We start from the raw sequence: 21,181 nt of genomic DNA on the forward strand, positions 1-21,181 counted from the left end.
CAGAACCTACAGTACCAGAACCTTACATGTAAAAAAATACAAATCAAAATCACAAAATTATTTAGAACCAAAAACTAACCCAGAATACCACTCAAGGGCTCATCTCCAGGTGTTTCTCACCATATATTGTTTAACAATTTTAGTTATATTATTTTAGTTTCCTAATTAATTGTATACTTATTTTAAACATTTGTCATGCTTTATTGTGCTATTGGTCAAGTCCTATCTATCCAACTGCACTTTAAGTGTATCCTTCTCTGGCGTTGTCATGTCTCCTCCTATTCACTCCCTCTTTCTGTCAGGGTCCCACAAGGCTCTGTTCTTGGCCCTTTGCTCTTCTCACTTTATAACTTTTCTCACTCTATACCTCTTCTCTTGGTGAACGAATACAATCTTTTGTAACCAACTTCAAACATCCAAAATGCTGCTGCCAGACTCAACTACTTCCCTCATGCTCCATTTCCACTACTCATCTATGGAAATCCCTCGACTGCCTTCCCATTTCCTCTAGAATCAAATTTAAAACCTCAGCTCTGACTTTCAAAGCTCTCAACGATGCTCCCCACCCCCCTTACACATCTCAGCCCTTATCCCCAAATATACCCCTAGAAGTCTCCTCCATTTTGCCCATGACATCCGCCTCTCCTCCTGTCTTATTACCTCCTCTCATTCCTGCCTACAAGGCTTCTCCTGTTCTGCCCATGTACCAAGCTCTCCTACAGCTTACAAAAAACACCCTGTAAACTCACATATTTACGGAAGCCTATCTGATATAGCCCTAACTTCTCACATCCACCCCAACCCTATTGATATAAAAATCTAATACCCCCTAAAATCCACACCCTCAAACCTTAACGGGACCAGCTTTGTGGCTGGATCATACGCTATCTGATATATACTCTATCTAACCTGATATGTACTGTACTGTACTCCACCTGATCATACTGAACCTGATATATACTCTATCTCACAATGAGCAGTCCCTTTACCTTTGTTTTAACATTGCGCCTTGTAAACTCTCATGAGCTGGGCCCTCAGTACCTCTCTGTATCTGTTTGTGCATGTTTGTCATTCTGTTTATACAATTGATGTTACTCTGAACCCACACTGTACCACACTGTAGCATATGTTTGCACATTACAAATAAATAATAATAATGTTTTAGTATTTTTCTGCTTATTCTTTCCAACATTTAGTAAAAATTGATTAGCAATTGATTTTCTTTGGCAAAACCAAAAAACAAAAACATTTTTAGAACCAATATCACGTGCAAAACCAAAGCACATTTTTTAGAATCAAAACATAAACACCTCTGAAAATGCCCTTAATTGTCATGCAAAGCAGAGGTCATGGCTTAGTAATTTTATATGTGTGACTGGGGTATAGTGACTAGAATCTGAATGAATAAGAGATTGATCTATTTTATTTACCCCAACAGGAGGTATGTCAAGGTAATGTCATGGATCCTTTTTTGTCACCATGAAATCAAAAGAGAACATTAATAAAACATTAACATCACATACCATAAAATGGTTAGACCAGGTATATGTTTTATAACTAAATTCTATAGTTACAATTCATTCATTGAGTGCATGTTAAATACATTAACATTCATCCATGGCTGCCAGAAGCATCCTTCTGTGACTCTGTTCTACAGGTTTAATTATGGGAATATATGTCAGTCCTATTTGCAGTAAGGGTTACACATTGCAGAGAAATGTATAACTCAGTGCTAAGTTCACATTCATTCCTCTTTTCAATAGAACATTTTGTAACTATTAACAGTTTAACTGTGTGTCTTACCCATTGTTGTGAAAAATAAAAACAAAATTAAAAGGTATTGCTTTATTAAATGGATTTCCATGAAAATCCTGCTGTATCTCGGGGGAATCTGCACACAGAAATATGATAAATGTAATAAAAAGTGATTTTGTATAACATATTGCATAAATAACCTTGATTGTTGCCTATTGTCTGCTAACAATTAGGTACATAGAGAATCACACAAAAAAGACTTCAAGCTTGAATAGTATGTTTACGGAAATGATACGGTTTTACTTCAGGTTTGATGGCAGCTTGAGGGAATGCAAACATGAAACCATTTCTAAGATGTCCCTTTGATACCAGTCCCTAAGGCACATCAATTTAGACATAAATTAATGCTGCTTTTCATCATGTTAAAATGATTACTGATCCGCCTCATAAGCCCGAGGGAGGTCTGAGGCCTGATTTTAGTGTTGATTAACAAATGCAATATGATTAACCACTTCAGTTCTGTAGAGCCCTTTTTGACTGGCCTGCTCAAGTATTTATTACACATGTTTCAAGGCAGGCTACTCCAAGGTTGCCAATAGTGATGACTTCTATCAAACTGGTTACGAATTTGGGGAAAGCTGCCCATTTTGGGTGATTTAGTGTTGCGCTGGGGTATCAAAGACCCACTGGGGGAAGCAGATTTCCAATATAACAGAAAACAGTGATAATAGGGCTTGCACTCATGCATCAATACACAGGCTCTGATATCCATTCACTCATACAGATATAATCCATTCACTCATACATGCTCTCGGATACTTAGGGGACTATTACTATTAGTGAAAACAGCTGAGAGTGACATTTTAATCTTGCATTCATGTGTCAACGTAAGAAGGTCTTCGCTCCAATTTTTGCCTTGTGTTCTTCAGCTTGGGAATGTCAGCTTCGGAGTGTTAAAAGGAAGAGTTAAGGAATAATTACATGACACACAGATTATGAGAGGTATCAATTACTGCATCCCTTTGTATCCATTTTTTCCCTTTAATCTGCGCCAAAATAACAGCCAAGGTCAGATTGGCATTATGTTCTCTCTGTAAATAATCTGAACCAGATGTAAGAAACTGCTTCTTACATTTGACGCAACTGTGCTCCAAAAGATGAGTCAAAACACTTTCTGCTTCAAAAGTGCAAAAGTGTCCTTGTGCATGACACACACACACACACACACACACACACACACACACACACACACACACACACTTATATGGGTAAGGAAAAAACAAAAGGCGCAAACCACTGACCACAATGCTTATGTAAATAAACACGAATAAATTATAATGCAATGAAAGTCCAATGTGTAGAATCCTGGATTGAGTGGGATCTATAAATGAGAAGATAGCCAAATATGGTGAAGTATGTATGTATTATTGACATACAACGTAAGCACAGATCCTACTTACGAAATCACAGAGTAAAATGTGCAAGTCAGGATAAAAATCCTTGTCTGGAACTATAATTCAGGAACTGTTAGCCGCAGGATCCACTCCAAAGGACGCCGTCTGCTTCCGACGTCAGTACATGTAGATCCCCTCCTCCTCGGCTGGAAATCTCGTGATATCTGCGTGAGGACGCTCCGCTTTCACTTTTGGATAAACAGATGCTTTTCCGTGGGTGTAGTCAGCCACAATTGCCGTTAATAGCGGTTGCAAAGTTCCAATTGCCTTTAATAAGGCATATAGTCCAGCAAGTGAATTAAATTAAAGGGACAAGACTACCGTAGCCCTATGCGTTTCGTCTAAAAAAAGACTTTATCAAGGGGTATGCAGTCACACCAGCGTGAGGCCTCTAAATAGATTGAATTCCTAGGGGATTGAGATTGTTTAAAACACCCACGGTAGATCCAATGGATGAGACATTCATCCAAGAATGCAATCAGCAATTAGAGGGTGTACTTTCTTTTTCACACCACTGATATATATATATATATATATATATATATAAAGAGAAAAGAGGAGAGAGTGCACGCCCCATAGCGTAAAATAGTAACAATTTATTGGAGGGGGGTGGGAGAGGGAGAGGGATAAGAATCGCACTCACAAGATATCAAATATAAAAGCACGATTGTGAATAAATATCACTGCCAAGTTGAATAATCACCGCAATCCATGGATAGTGTCCACCGGAAAGATGATACTCTGTACTTGTAGTCAGTCAGACTCGTAAACCACCTGGTGTAGCCTTTCCGTGGGTTTTCTGCTGCTCGGCTGGGTGTCTCACTTACTGCAGAGGAACAGAAGGTCTATGCAAACAACCTGCGCGACCCGATCAGATCGCGCACTTCCGTATTGACGTAACGTAGTGACGTCCCTGACGCGTTTCGGCGCAACGGCGACTTTCTCAAAGGGGGATGAGTTCAGAGTACACATGGAGGGATATATAAACCCAATTGTTGCTTAGCAACCCTCGTAAATGTGTCCTCATAGGTGCAAACATTAAATTGAATCCTAATTAGCATTATCAATAAATTTACTCTAGGGCTGGTAAGATTACATGTTAAATGTTAAATACAATTTAGGGGTTGATATATAAACATCAAACAGAGATGAAATAAAAAATGCATAAATGATATACAGAAAAATAAGAAGAAGCTATACAAAATACAACTCATGTATAATAAATGAACTTATTAGGCTCAAAAATGCAACAATGGTACCTAATTAAAAACTGTAAAAAGAAATCTATATTGTATCTAAACCATATAGATAATATTCTAAATTAATAAAAATTAAAAATTAAATTTAAAAATAAAACATAAAAACATAAAAAGGTATACATATGTTGAATTATATCTAATTAATGAGTAGATCTTTTCACACAATCATAGTCTATAATAGCAGTCAGTATTAGAAAGACTCAGAAAACCTATATACCAGTAGATGTAAATAGTTTTTCCCAGTGGCATAACTAATGTAAATATAAATGATTACACATAGACACAGAACACTTTATACAAAAGATGGTCTATTATAATTATATGATCTCAATAAGAGGCAGGAGAAGAAAAACACAGAAAAAAGGAACATCATCTAAATGGGTGCTATTAGCAGGGAGGAATGTTGAAAGAGGGAACTACACCAGGGTACTTGTGTCCAGACACTTATTAAGTCCACCAGGAGACAATGTGCCTAACTGGTGGATCCAAAATGTCTCCTGGCGACAAAGAATCTTGAAGCGGTTGCACCCAGAGCAAGAGGAGAAATGTATTCAAGACCCATAATGGTAAGGGTTCTAGGATCCCCATTGTGCACCAGTTTAAAATGTCTGGATACACTATGGGAATTGATACCATTTATTACATTTCTCCTATGCTCCAGGATGCGAGTGCTCAAAGGGCGTGTCATTCGACCCACGTACTGTAGGTCACAGCCACATTGTAGCACATATACTACAAAGGTACTTAAACAATTTATGTGGCCGCTAATTTGGTGCGTAATGCCCCTAGGAATGGAGACAAAGCTGGATTTAATACTGAGGTGTTTGCAAGTGATACATCTCCATTCCTAGGGGCATTACACACCAAACTAGGGGCCACATAAATTGTTTAAGTACCTTTGTAGTATATGTGTTACAATGTGGCTGTGACCTACAGTACGTGGGTCGTACGACACGCCCTTTGAGTACTCGCTTCCTGGAGCATAGGAGAAATGTAATAAATGGTATCAATTCCCATAGTGTATCCAGACATTTTAAACTGGTGCACAATGGGGATCCTAGAACCCTTACCATTATGGGTCTTGAATACATTTCTCCTCTTGCTCTGGGTGGCGACCGCTTCAAGATTCTTTGGCGCCAGGAGACATTTTGGATCCACCAGTTAGGCACATTGTCCCCTGGTGGAATTAATGAGTGTCTGGACACAAGTACCCTGGTGTAGTTCCCTCTTCCAACATTCCTCCCTGCCAATAGCACCCATTTAGATGATGTTCCTTTTTTCTGTGTTTTTCTTCTCCTGCCTCTTATTGAGATCATATAATTATAATAGACCATCTTTTGTATAAAGTGTTTTGTGTCTATGTGTAATCATTTATATTTACATTAGTTATGCCACTGGGAAAAACTATTTACATCTATATAGGTTTTCTGAGTCTTTCTAATACTGACTGCTTTTATAGACTATGATTGTGTCAAAAGATCTACTCATTCATTTGATATAATTCAACATATGTATACCTTTTTATGTTTTTATTTTTAAATTTAATTTTTAATTTGTATTAATTTAGAATATTATCTATATGGTTTTGATACAATATAGATTTCTTTTTACAGTTTTTAATTAGGTACCATTGTTGCATTTTTGAGCCTAATAAGTTCATTTATTATACATGAGTTGTATTTTGTATAGCTTCTTCTTATTTTTCTGTATATCATTCATGTATTTTTTATTTCATCTCTGTTTGATGTTTATATATCAACCCCTAAATTGTATTTAACATTTAACATGTAATCTTTCCAGCCCTAGAGAAAATGTATTGATAATGCTAATTAGGATTCAATTTAATGTTTGCACCTATTAGGACTCATTTACGAGGGTTGCTAAGCAACAATTGGGTTTATAAATCCCTCCATGTGTACTCTGAACTCATCCCCCTTTGAGAAAGTCGCCGTTGCGATGAAACGCGTCAGGGACGTCACTAAGTTACTACGTCACGACACTGCGTCAATACGGAAGTGCGCGATCTGGTCGGGTCGCGCAGGTTGTTTGCATAGACCTTCTGTTCCGCTGCACTAAGTGAGACACCCAGCCGAGCAGCAGAAAACCCACAGAAAGGCTACACCAGGTGGTTTACGAGTCTGACTGATTACAAGTACAGAGTATCATCTTTCCGGTGGACACTATCCATGGATTGCGGTGATTATTCAACTTGGCGGTGATATTTATTCACAATCGTGCTTTTATATTTGATATCTTGTGAGTGCGATTCTTATCCCTCTCCCTCTCCCCCCCCCCCCAATAAATTGTTACTATTTTACGCTATGGGGCGTGCGCTCTCTCCTCTTTTCTTTTCTACAGGTTCCACTGGATGTGGTTCATCCGTTTGAGAGCAGCCTGAAGTTCCCCTTCTATTGGATTTTATTCTATATATCCTTTGGACTTTTTATTGGGACTGGTTTTATATATTTCAATAATTATTATTCATTATTATATTTTTTATGTTACATTAATGTGTTTTATTCTAATTGTTTCTTTCATTGGTTGTTTGAACCAGTCATTTTGTGATCATTAGTTATATATTTGCACATTTATACATATTTTTGTGATTATCACTTTATTTTATATTATATATATATATTTTACATGTTCACATTATAGCATAATATCACTTATTTTTGGCGCTACTTTCTTGTTTGTTTTGTCCATATATATATATATACATATATATATATATTTATATATACATATATATATATATGAATGCATATGTATATATATATATTTATATATATATTTACAGTATGCATTCATATATAGATATAGATAGATACAGAGCAAACTGGCCCGGACAGATACAAACTGACTTTCCTTATAATTGCTCTCACAGACAGACTACAATGGCAGATTTAGGCAGTCTTCCACGTCTACCCAAAATTGATTATCCCTATAATTCTGGGAGGCTAAGATAGTCTGGACCTTAAGGGCCCACCTGATACTGGGGACTTGAAGTACCTGGTGGGAAGTCCTAGCCTGAGAAGAGAGCCTGTGAGGACCAGGTGCAACAAATGTAATAAAAAGAGAGATGGGAATGTTGGTTTTTATACTTCACTAAAAAAAGCTACATGGTATTAATGTCATCATTAATCATAAACATCACTGTATTCTCAATTTGAATGCTGCTGATGCTGTGCTAGATACAGTACTAATTAATAACTGTAATATTTAGGTTTTCATGTAAGGTAATAACCACTTGTTCTAAAGTACCATTACCTACAGTATGGGGAAAGAAGGGGGTCTCCGGAGCTAAACCATGTTAATGTCAGCTCCAGGGAACCCTGCTTTCCTATATACTTACATCGGAAAGGTGCTACTGTTATTTCACTGCTGTTTAAATGTCCTGTGTCACACGGTCCAATAGGAAGCGACAAGTAATGACATTGCGACATCCTATTGGTCTGTGAGACCTTTAAATAGACATTTATTGTACTATTGTGGGTCAGGAAATGCCACACCCTCTTCTCCCAGGTAACGTCTTGTAATTTGTTATTTTCTGCCCTGAGCAGAAGCACTTATCACAATTTCATACCTTGTAGAAAATGGTCCCACACCCTTATGTTAGGGTATTGTGAGAATATTATTAAGAGAGGTCACTCAGAGTTTGTATAAGATAAGATTCATGTTTATTGAGATACAACACAATAATGAAAAACAAATAAGCAAATACTAACAATCCAATATTTGTATATATCTATCTATGCAGAGATTATTTACTTAGTATGCTGTCATACTCACGACCACTTTGGGTATTTATGATATTTGCCAGATCAGTCTCGAATAGCTCTCATCTCATGTGGGTCTCCACTCGGTTCTGCCCTAACCTGGCATTATGCTAACCTTTTATTGCCCTTGTCATACATCATTATTATCTGTGTGGAGACAAGGGAAATAACCCAAAATCTTGCAGAGTTTTCTAACTTTTTCTATCTGCATAGCAAATTAATCACAGGATGTCTGCGGTCTAACATCCTTGCCATTTACCATAAGCTCATGCTTTTCGACAAAAGGTGTTATAAAAAATGCCCTGCTAATATTTCCTGGCACATCAGAGAAATTCTATTTGCAAACTTCTGATAACTTGTGTACCTTTTCCAAAGCAAAAAGATAGTTAATATGCGACAGTATGCACAAAGCTGTACTAAGACATATTTATGCTATATACTGTATGTATCTGTGCTACCTGTAATCCATAACAGTACCCAGCCAGGGCTGCTACGTGGTTCAGCTTCAGAGACCCCTGCTTCAAACCTAGTGAAGAAAAATTAAATAAGAGGTATAGCCACTTTAAAATATGAAGAGATGTCTCGATAGCAATAAATTGATTGTGTTATATCATGCCAAGTGATAGAACACATGAAGACACTCTTCATTTTAGCATGCTATATCTTCTTTTAGACCACCCTACTGAGCATTTGCTTCTTGAAGTTCACAAGAAAAGGCTGGGGACCAGGAGAATAGTTACATACAGTACTTACAAAGTAGATAAGGTTGAAAAAATACATATACTGTATCCTATATTTGTATTTACAGTATTTTGATTCAGAGGAATGCAAACAAAAAAAAAAACCCCAGTAAAACATCATCCAATTATGTCTCATAAGAGGAAAATATAATATCTTCCCGACTCCAATTAATACTCAGATTTCTCCCTGGATCAACATCCTTCCCATGTTTACTTATTTGGTATATCTGTCTATATCGTTCCTTTCTAAAAAATATCCAACCTTTTTTGAAGATATTTATTGGATCTATAAAAAATTATATATAGCTATATATCACAGCAAAGAGAATTATGATTATAAAACAAAAACGTCACAGTCTCCATGGGTAATGAATTCCACATTTTAACTGCCCTTACTGTAAAGAACTCTTTCCTTTGTTTCTGGTAAAATATCCTTTCCTCCAAACTTACAGTAAGGTATGACACGGTGTCCTTTACTGTCTTTGGGATGAATATATATTTTTAAAGCTCCTTGTATTGTCCCCGCATATATTTGTATATAGGTATCATATCCCCTTGTATGCACCTCTTTTCTAATGTAAACAAATCTAAATTAGCTAGCCTCACCTCATAAATCCGATTTTCCATCCCCTTTAATAATTTGGTGGCTCTTCTCTGCACTTTTTCTAGTTCCATAATGTATTTTTTATGGAGTGGTGCCCAAAACTGTACTCTATATTCAAGTTTTGATTTTTCTAATATTTTATAAAGGGGCATAAATATGCTTACTTCCTTTCCATCCATTCAACATTTAATGCAAAATAAGATCATATTTGCCTTTGCAGCTATTGCATGACATTATGCACTATTGCTAAGCCTACAGTCTACAAGCACTCCTAAATGCTTCTCCATCAAGTATTCACCTATTCTTTCCCCTTTTTAATTTCTAAGTCAACTGTATATTCATGTTTCCAAATGTATAACCTTACATTTATCTGTATTAAACCTCACCTGCCATTTACCTGCCCAAGTGTCCAGTCTATCCAAGTCCTTCTGGAGAGAAGTTACACCCTGCTCTGATTTAACCACCTTACACAATTTAGTGTCATCTGCAAAGATGGAGACTTTGCTCTCTATGGCAACCACAAGGTCATTAATAAACAAGTTAAAAAGCAGGTGTCCCAGTACTAATACTTAAGGCACTCCAGTCACATCTTTAGCCCAACATGAAAATGTTCTATATACTGTATGGCAACTCTCTGTTTCCTATCCTCCAACCAGTTTTCAATCCAGGGGCAAATATTTTTGCCTAGTCCAATTTCTTTTATTTTGTACACTAAACTTGTGTATGGCACCGTATCAAAAGCATTTTAAAAATCTAAGTAGACCACATTAACTGCATTACCCTGGTCTGGATTCCTACTTACTTCCTCAAAGAAACTAATAAGATTTGGCACAACCTAGCCTTCATAAATCTATGCTGACTTTTACATATAATTTTGTTATCCATTAGGTATTCCTTAATATTATTCCATAATATACCTTCAAGTAGCATCCCCACTATTGATGTGAGGCTTACAGGTCTATAATTCCTTGGGTTGTGATCTTGCTCCTTTTTTAAATAAAGGCACCATGTCTACTTTACGCCAATCTTGTGGTATTGAGCTTGTGGAAATTGAGTCATTGAATATTAAATGTAATTGTATGGCTATTACTGAAGGTAGCTCCTTAAGAATTCTTGGGTGCCATTGGGGCCAGATGCTTTAGTTACTTTAATTTTATCAAGTCCCCTATGCACTTCTTCAGTTACCCATTGTTTGTTAATTTAGAGGTTAAATTGTAAAGTCCGTTGAACCCATATAATATGTTTTTTGATAATTTATTTCAAATGAGAGCATGTTATGGTCACTGTTTCCCAAATGTTCCCATACTTGAATATTTGTTATTACTTTACTATACTTCTACATTGTTTGATATTACCAATTCCTGTAAGGCCCCTCCCCATGTTAGTTCCTCAATAACTTGGTTCGATGGGTGCTAAATCAACCGAACCAATCTCCAATCTGTACAGATTTAGTTTTGATACCTTCTCTATTTACAAAAGTATTTGAGCTTCCTCAATCTCACTGTTATTTGGTGGTTTATCCTTACTAAGATTTTCTTTGTACTTTTACATCCACTAATTTCTATCCAGAAGGTCTCTACATTTTCATCATTCCCTTCATACACATCTTCCCTTTTATAGGATTACATATGGTTTAACATATAAACATCCTCCACCATCTCTTCTATTTGCTTGATCCCTCTGAAAAAGGGAATAACCCTCTACATTAATTGCCCAGTCAGGAGTTTCATCCCACTATGTTTCAGTAATGCCTATGATATCACACCATTGTAGTAATTAAATAAAATTCCCCCATTGTATCTGTCAGGCTTCTTGCATTAGCCTGCGTTTAAGGTTTTTCCCATCTGTGCTACTGTTATCTTATCTGCTCCTGCCTTTCTACGCCTATTGGATATAGTCTGTAGAAGTTTACTAGTATTATCTGTATTTAATATGGGTGTCTCCCTGCTTGTCAAACTCCCACTTGCCCCCATTCTACCTCTGTGACCTTTTGCTATTTCCCCATCTATTCTATTTAGTTCTTAACTGTTTCTTGTCCCTCCCCCCTACATCCTAGTTTAAAATTTCCTCCAACCTTTATAACACCCTCCCCCTAGAACAGAAGATCCCTCTTCATTGAGATGCAATCCGTCCCTACTATAAAGATAGCACCTCTCAGAAAACGAATCCCAGTAAAAAAAAAAAAACTCTCCTTCCAAGGAGTACTATATTATTGTACAGATATTAAAGGGTAGAATCAGGGCCGATGATGCCTCTACAGTGCAACACTTTTAAGTGATTGACAAAAAACACCTTTACTGACCAGCAATACAGTGGAAAACTCATTTTCGATAGGAAGAACATAGTTAAATTGTCAACTGTTTGTGCGAATGGCATTATTGTATGTATGTGTGTATGTATATTGTATGTATGTATGTATGTAAGTATAGCGCAGCGATAAATAAGGTGTATTATATTTCTCCATCTGTTTTACCTTTGCTGACAGTCGGATGTTTAAATCTAAGTGGGATACATCTTTGATTAGATGTAGTTTGCTCTTATGTTAGGCAGTTTGTGGCTCTGTCATAATGTTAATGTTGTATAAATGAATCGCTTCTAGTATTGTAGATACCTGTAATAAAGGGGTTAGTGAAAAGCAATATGAAATTAAAGCAAGCGGATGTTTAACTTCTGGAAATGCCACTGATTAAGTATGGCACCTTTGAAAATTACAGAAGAGCAATACAAAGTATATACTGACATTTTCCCTGAACAGGTGAGTCTGGTCACTCATCACAAATGCCGGACGGTATCTGCTCTTGATAAAGGAGATTTGTAATTAGTATACTACATGCAGTACCAAACTTATCAGATGAATAATGAATGAGGCATCTATCTCACACAACATATTGTATACCGTATATTTCGTTTCTAATGCTAAAAGTATATAAGCATTACAACCATTTGCAGTAATAGTGATTTCTAGGAGTGTTTCAGCATATGCAAAAGAATTGAAACTCCTCATAGAAGGAGTTTAATACTTTTGATCACATTGTAAAATGGGTGTACATGCAACTCCTCTTCTACAGTATATTAGAATCTCTCAGACAACATATTTCTGAACAAAGCACTGAGCAACAACACAATCTATTACTGCATTATCTTGCTGTGTGACTCAGGGTGCTTGCAGGCTAGCAAAAGCACACAGCTATTATCAGGGCTTAGTCCTGCTCAGCATAGTAGATAAAAGCACAGTTGACTAAATACATTGGAGTTTGATAATGGTATTTCATTTTTTCTTCAACTTCTTAGCATTTTGAAAGTAAGTGGTATTGATAAGTAGTCACAGTATTGGTAGTTCTTCCTCTGGGAGCTTACGGTTTAAAGACATAATAGGTAACCCAAGTTTTCCTGTAATAAGAAAGGTCAGTGCTTAACAGTTTTCTGAATCTTACTTAACAGTACCACACTTACCTGTATTGTGTTTTGTATTTCCTGCACTTCTGTTCTCAAAGGGATTATTGCTAAAAAGTGTTATTTAACACAAAAGCATTATTAACTTTTTCTCATCTAGCACCTGCAATTTCATTCAGAATAGGTTTGACAAAGGGTAAGAGCATTGCATCAGCATTTTAAATGTCATGTGAGAGTCCTGAAGAAGTTCTTTCTTTGAGTTCTTTCAATGGGGCTCATTTTTAAAGGTTATATTCCATCTTGTTCCCCATTTAAAACTGTAAAGATGTCAAGGTTAATAAAAATGCACATTCCTTTTTAACACTTCCTTCTTTACTAATAATGAAGTATTCTTGCATCTGCCTTGTTGCCAATATTCTGTACAATCCTATCCTGTAGAGGAATATAAATCTCAATTTATTATATTCTTGATGTTTCACTCAAATTGTCTAAACAAGACCTTATATAATTTCTGCACTGTTGTATTTATCTCCCTTATCTAAAAATCAAGATATGAAAATATAAGACATATTTTTTACTTTAAAAAGCCAGCTTGAGTGAAATATGGAGGATGATATATATAAAAAATGAATAGACGATACCGTTCTGTGGCTAACAAAATGCTTTTATTTGTGCGAGCACAAATAAAAGCATTTTGTTTGACACAGAACGTTATTGTCTATTCATTTTTGATTATTAAAGCTCGGATAACATGGTACACACACACACACACACACACACACACACACACACACACACACACACACACACACACACACACACACACACACCTTGGATAACATAGTACTGATACCTACACACACACACAAATATATCTTATGTGTTTTTCCCATATGTGTTGCCAATGTCAGTGGCAGATAAGTCAATGCCATCTAAGCTTTATTTAAATTGAATCAAGTATCAAGAAAATAAAATTGTGCTAACCACCTTCCCGTAAACTCTTGCTATAATTTTCCCCCCTTATAAACCACCATCCAATTTCTCATTAACATGGTCATGTGTAGTACGAAGTCATATAATATTTATTTATGTTTCCTTCTAGCATTATAATAATGTGTTAGGGATTGTTTTTCACAAGGATATTGCAAATAAATGTGCTTATTGTTACAACTGAGGTTTCTTGGGCAGATTACATGTGTACACTACAGTGTCAGTCTATGATGTGTAGATTCTTATAGCATTAAGTAGTTTAAAAGGATTACCAATATTATGCCAGTTTGCCGTGACTTATTGTGCACAATAAGACTCATTTAATAATACTGTACACATCTATGCACATTAAATGATTCTCCTCTACATAACAGTTGTGGATGGCTGCTGGGGAATCACCTCTCAACCCTCAAGGGTTCCATCAAATATATTAACATTGTATTATATTAATTAAAATATGCATACACAGGCATAGGACAATATAATGAATGACATTGTTAGAAATAAGATATCTGCATAGAAAATAAAAAACTGTTTTCTTTTGACCCTTTTATCTTTCAGAAATATACCTCTTGCAATATGCATATCAATGGTCGTTGTGACAGTTGGTTATGTGTTAACAAATGTGGCTTACTACACAACCATAACTGCCGAAGAGCTGATACTCTCCAATGCTGTTGCTGTGGTAAGATAGACATAAAATGGTCGATATGAAAGATATGATCATGAACACTGCTTCAAGGTTCTTTTGCGGTAATTAGATTTTAGGATGATGATATGGTACTGTACGCCTTGAAGTAGATGTAAGGAGGCTCACAAGTACTTTTAGAATATTATTACAAGTGTAATAATATCTCAATCAGTTTAAAAGCTTTGCTATATGTCTGCTCTATTGCCTTAGAAATTAAATTACATTTTATGACCGATTCTTTCAATTGCTTTTAAATGAATGAATAATATACATAAATGCATAAACCCATAAACAAGTAATCTCACAGAAATAATAAAACCTTGTTAAGGCAATGTTTCTGGAAAGCAGAACATTCTTTATAGTACACACAAATATTTCTTGTATTGTGTTCTTTATTTCCTCTACGGTAAGATAATACAGTATTATAAGGGCAGTAACAATGTGTTTTTCTTGAAGAATGAAAAAAATTAAATGCAATGTGATGTGGATGTATCATCTTCCAATATTTAACTTTTAATCTTTTATTTAGTAATGTGAGAGATTACTTGGACACAAATTAAATTCAATTACTTTCATGAAACGTGTTGAAGCAAAATAAAGTTCAGATTGATTTTGCGTTTGGCACAAAATGCCTCCCTTAAAATCTGTTAATGACCATATAAATGTTCTTCGTGACAACAGCCTGTCATTCAGCTCTAGGGAAGTATTTTGGAAGGGTCATGAAAAGTAGAAATGGGTGAATGTGTCAAAATTCATACCAGCAATTCTTTGCAGGTTTTTGATAAAAATTGGATTCACAGATGGATATTCACTGGTGGTTTGGACAGTAAAAAATGTGGGCAAATGCTCCTGGAACCACCATTTTCCCTTCATCTGCCCGTGAATGTGCAGAGCAGACATTCGATTCACCCAGAAGTTCCAGACCCTAAAATATGGGCGAAAGAGAGTCCTATTTCACTAGAGTCCCAAGTGCTACCTGGGATATATGCTAATAGGAGTTATTCAAATATACTTTGGATAGCCAATTAGCATTTCCCAGGCATGCTCATTTTTGAGCATGTGTCTGTCTATGTATTGTTTAAAGGTTGGGTTGAGGGGATACATACTATATAAAACTTACAGCTACAGCGGCATGTATTAAAAAAAACCACAGCGCCGATTTCGTGTGCTCTGCTGTACTCCATGCAGCATGAATGCGGCCAATTGCCCCAGGCACCCACGCTTATCGTGATTGCTTTGTTGAATTTTATGGATTCTGTTTCTTTGGGTGCAATGAAATGAATGAATTGCAATGTGTACAGTACTGTGCTACTTTGTCAATTTAAGGTGTTTAAAAAACAGAACTCTAAAATTCCACTCGCCGCACTCTCCGCACTCGCACTCGCCGCACTCGCCGCACTCGCACTCTGCACTCGCCGCACTCGCGTCTTAAGGCGTAAAGGTTGGAAGACACCCCGCGTAATGACATCGGTTTTCCGATGTACACAAAGCGTGATTTGTTTACAAAAACGGCCGCTGTAGCTGTATGACTCTCTCCCCTCCCCATCGCTCCCTGCCCATACTGTATCTCCCCAAAACCCTCTCCCTCTACCTGAAACAGTAACCGTGGATAAGTATTATTCTTAATATGACAAGTTTTAAATAACAGACTTGTGAATTAGCACAAATATGTCATCATTAAACAAGGCACAGATGTAGCAAATAGAAGAAAGGAGTTCCGGCGCCACAGCCAGTGACAAACATCAAGGTACTTCCGGGTTCGTAGAAAAAACTTTATTGAAGCCTCACAAACACATGGCTACACCACGATCTCCCCCTCAACACGTTTCACGCTATAGAACAGCGCTTCGTCTTCCCCACTCAAAGACGAAGCGCTGTTCTATAGCGTGAAATGCGTTGAGGAGGAGATCGTGGTGTAGCCGTGTGTTTGTGAGGCTTCAATAAAGTTTTTTCTTCAAACCCGGAAGTACCTTGATGTTTGTCACTGGCTGTGGCGCCGGAACTCCTTTCTTCTATGTCCTATCTTCAGAAGGCTGCACGTCAGGCACTAGAGCTCAGAGGAGAGCGGGACCCAGGTTTGAGAGCTCACATAGGTAAGGTTTCCCTTCCCAGCTCTGACCTATCTTGAGGTCCGTCATCACACTCTCCTGCTCCATTTCTTGTGACTCCATTTGACACCTACGGGTGCTGGAACTAACTGCCAGAGCGCAGGACTGGCTTTCTCTTTACAGACTTACTGTCCTCGGTGTAGCAATTTTCACTGTGCTGGTGTAGCTGCAATGCAGCTACAAATCCCCCGGTACCGAAGACCGTAAATTTGCCAGAGGGATTAATGCTGCGGGGTTCCATGCTTCTAAATGGGATCCCACAGCGTTAATCCTTTAGGGCTATCTGCAGGGAAAGAAAAACAATACTGACCGATTAGAAGAGCAGCTGTTTACGGTTCCTGTCTGCAGCTGCCTCTGATGCCTGGACCTGTGTACCCCCCTCTCGCTGAAGTAAAGAGATGCAGACTGTATTTACCTCCCATATTTCCCTCCCCTGATGATGTAGATGCCCTTATATGGGGCTCTATATCATGAGGGGGAGGAGATATGGCCGTATTTGTGCATCTGCATCATCAAGGGAGCTGGAGAGAGCAGGAAACACTGTCCAGCCCCCTTGAAGATATAGATGCCCAAATATGGTCATATAGCTCTCACTCATGATGTAGAGTAGAGCCCCGTATAATGGCATCTACTTCATAGGAGAGGAAAATATAGCCTGCATCTCTTACCTTCAGCGAGCGGGGACACGGATCCAGGTGGCAGAGGCGTTTGCAGATGGGGACTGGACACGGCTGTGCAGCTTTTCTAAAAGGTGAGTACTGTATTTCTCTTCCTGCAGGATTGCTCATCAAGCGAAGAATTAACCCTGCTGAGTCCCAATCAGATGCATGGTACCCTGCAGCGTTAATACTTCTGGCAGCAAACCTTGCTGGCCTTGTGGTTGCGAACGGGCCGTTGCTCTCCACATCTTTCTCCGCAGCCAAAAAGACAATACATTTGGCTACATTTGTATGGCAATATGGTATATTTTATTGGATTAACACATAGTTTACAGTAGTAGTTCTCAAACCTCTCTTTGTGAGGTTCCACCAGCAATACAAGGTTTTAGGAATGAGCAGTGCACTTGCCCACAGGTGAATGTACATATGTTTCATATGAATAGAATGTTGGCTGGTTGTGGTTTGGCTCATGAGTCACCATGAGAAGAGATTTGATAACTATTAGTTTAGAGTAAAAAATATTTAAAAACTTACATAATTGTTCTAAAATTCATTTATGCCAGTACTTCAAAAGACTAAAACCATATAAAAGTATCTGTATAAACTATATTTATATTGTTATACAGATTTATATATTATTATATACATTTATATATTATATTCATATCCGACTCCACCATCATACAAACAGTATGATGATATATTATATTATAAAAAAGTATATACCGGGGGAAGGAACAGCACAGATAACATTCCAAGAGACACTGTTTTTAAGTATTCCATGCTTCATTCATTGTAACATCGCCGGAAGAAGAGATCAGTGTATCTCGAAAGCTCGCACAAATAAAAGCATTTCGTTAGCCACAGAACGGTATCATCTATTTATTTTTTGATTATATATATATATACCGTATATTCCGGCGTATAAGACGACTGGGCGTATAAGACGACCCCCAACTTTTCCAGTTAAAATATAGAGTTTGGGATACACACACACACACACACACACACCACTATACATATATATATAACCACACACACACACATCACTATATACACACACACACACATCACTATACACACACATACACACACACATCACTATACACACACACACACCACTATACATATATATATATATATATATATATACACACACACATCACTATATACACACACACACACAACTATACACACACATCACTATACACACACACACACCACTATACATATATATATACACACACACACACACACACCACTATACATATATATATACACACACACATCACTATATACACACACACACCACTATATACACACACATCACTATATATATATATACACACACACACACCACTATATACACACACATCACTATATATATATACACACACACACACACACCACTATATACACACACACACCACTATATATATATACACACACACACCACTATATACACACACACATCACTATATATATATATACACACACAGCACTATACACACACACACACACACATCAATATATATATATATATACACACCACTATATACACACACACATCACTATATATACACACACACACACACACACACATCACTATATACACACACCACTATATATATATACACACACACACATCACTATATACACACACACACACACACACATCACTATATACAGACACATCACTATATACAGACACATCACTATATACAGACACATCACTATATACAGACACATCACTATATACAGACACACACAGACACACACACACACACACACACACACACACGTGAAAGTACTACTGTACTGCATGCTCGGCTCCCCACGCTGCGGAACACTGGAGGAGTAAAGACAGGAAGAGGAGGGCTTGTGTCTGTGTGCAGAGGGACGCCCCGCCCCCTCTGCAAGCACAGGGAAACAGCAGCAGCACGGAGCTTCTGCCTGCCACTGCTCTGCTCTGCCCCCAGGTTTCGCCGCACAGGCTGCGCCCCCCAGTCAGCGTATAAGACTATACCCGGCGTATAAGACGACCCCAGACTTTTGAGAAGATTTTCCTGGTTTAAAAAGTCGTCTTATACGCCGGAATATACGGTACTGTTTGTATGATGGTGGAGTCGGATATGAATATAATATATAAATCTATATAACAATAACAATATAATCTTGTTTTTCAAGGAAATGTCACCATTTTGTTTTACGAGTTTCCTTCAAATCTTTGAAGAATGTTAAAAAATTGCACTTTGTTGGAGTTATTTTTGCTATGCACAAGGGAGTATTTCATGAATGTGTTTTGTGAAACTAACCAACGTTGGCATAGAAATTAACGGGATGTTATGTGAAAGTTGGTGAAATACCCATTTTGCTTGTTACCTGTCTCTCTTGTTGTGAAAGGATTTCATTGTTTCATTTGTCATATTTTGTGTTCACAGACATATGCAGAGCGTCTCCTGGGTAATTTCTCACTTGCAGTCCCCATCTTTGTTGCCTTGTCTTGCTTCGGCTCCATGAATGGTGGGGTTTTTGCTGTCTCCAGGTGAGTGATTTCCTTTGTCTGATGCAAAACTAGAAGACAATTACAGTATCAAATCTGAAAAGTATTATTCAAAGAAGTACTGATGGTAGAGATGTTGCAGACATCATTACTCCTGTTATCATGGGTTAAGGCACTCATTTGCACGTTACGGATAGCAAATTGCACAATTTGGCTACTTGTGGCTCCAATGTATTATATTGCACATCACCCGATAACACAAATTGCCAGGTAAAACGTGAGACTGCGGTAAATTAAAATCACACGATAATGGGTGAAATAACATCTGCTACTTCTGTGAAATTGGGATCCACCGGGAAATTGGATGTTTTAAGGCAAGGTCTTTCTTTTCCAGATTTTTTTGTGCAGTCAGAAATGGATACAGTGTATGTTTCATATAAATATTAAATTTTCTTTTGATTAGTATGTTTATATTTGTGTGTAAACCCTTCATGTTTATTCTATCAAAGGTATTCCAAAAGTTGTGAATGTTCATGTCCTTCGTCAATAGGAACAGTTAATATAATTTTTTTTCCCATCAGGATGTTCTTTGTCGCTTCCCGAGAGGGTCACCTTCCAGAAATCCTCTCTATGATTCATGTACACAAGCATACTCCTTTGCCAGCTGTCATTGTTTTGGTAAATTCAATATTTCGTTTAAAATATGTATATTAAGGATGTTAATTGTACATTGGTGCTGTGCTCATTTAGTAAGGATCATTGTCTCAGTGCTTTGGAATGTATTTTTTTTTTTCATTTAGGTTTTACATGGCTCATTATTTTCTTATTTCTTACGTTTCACAATGATATACATATTACTTGCAGCAATTAAAATGATTATGCAGATGCTTACAATGGAGATTGGGCTTTTCAATGGTCATGCACTCATAATATTATTGGCTGGAATTGCCCATGTCAAGGAAATTATTTGGCAATTTGCTGAATTCAGAAGATTTAAATTAACACTTTTGTACATCCAGTAGATTTACATATATAGATTTCATTTAACATAAAGCATGTAATATACAGTGCTAGTATTCTCCATGTTTCAATGCATGCAAGCTCGTGTTTGGAAAATAAAGTTTGCAAAACTTTTCAATAACTCAATGAGCGTTTATCAAAGTTTCCATAGTGCAAAATGTACCCATGTTTATCAGAGACAAATATCAACAGCTATGAGTACAAGGCCGTGATTATACCTAAAAAT

General features: G+C 37.2%; 1 protein-coding gene across 1 annotated transcript in view; it reads left to right on the forward strand.

Moving 5' to 3' along the window:
* Positions 1–21,181, forward strand: part of SLC7A11 (solute carrier family 7 member 11) — a 271,394-nt gene that overhangs the window by 231,636 nt on the left and 18,577 nt on the right. Inside the window, exons 7-9 of the mRNA XM_075615257.1 lie at positions 14,536–14,659; positions 19,874–19,977; positions 20,517–20,613. Of these exons, the coding sequence (XP_075471372.1) occupies positions 14,536–14,659; positions 19,874–19,977; positions 20,517–20,613 (325 nt within the window). The remainder of the gene's footprint in view (positions 1–14,535; positions 14,660–19,873; positions 19,978–20,516; positions 20,614–21,181) is intronic.

Source organism: Ascaphus truei, chromosome 1 (assembly GCF_040206685.1).
Source record: "Ascaphus truei isolate aAscTru1 chromosome 1, aAscTru1.hap1, whole genome shotgun sequence".
Taxonomy (NCBI): Eukaryota; Metazoa; Chordata; class Amphibia; order Anura; family Ascaphidae; genus Ascaphus; species Ascaphus truei.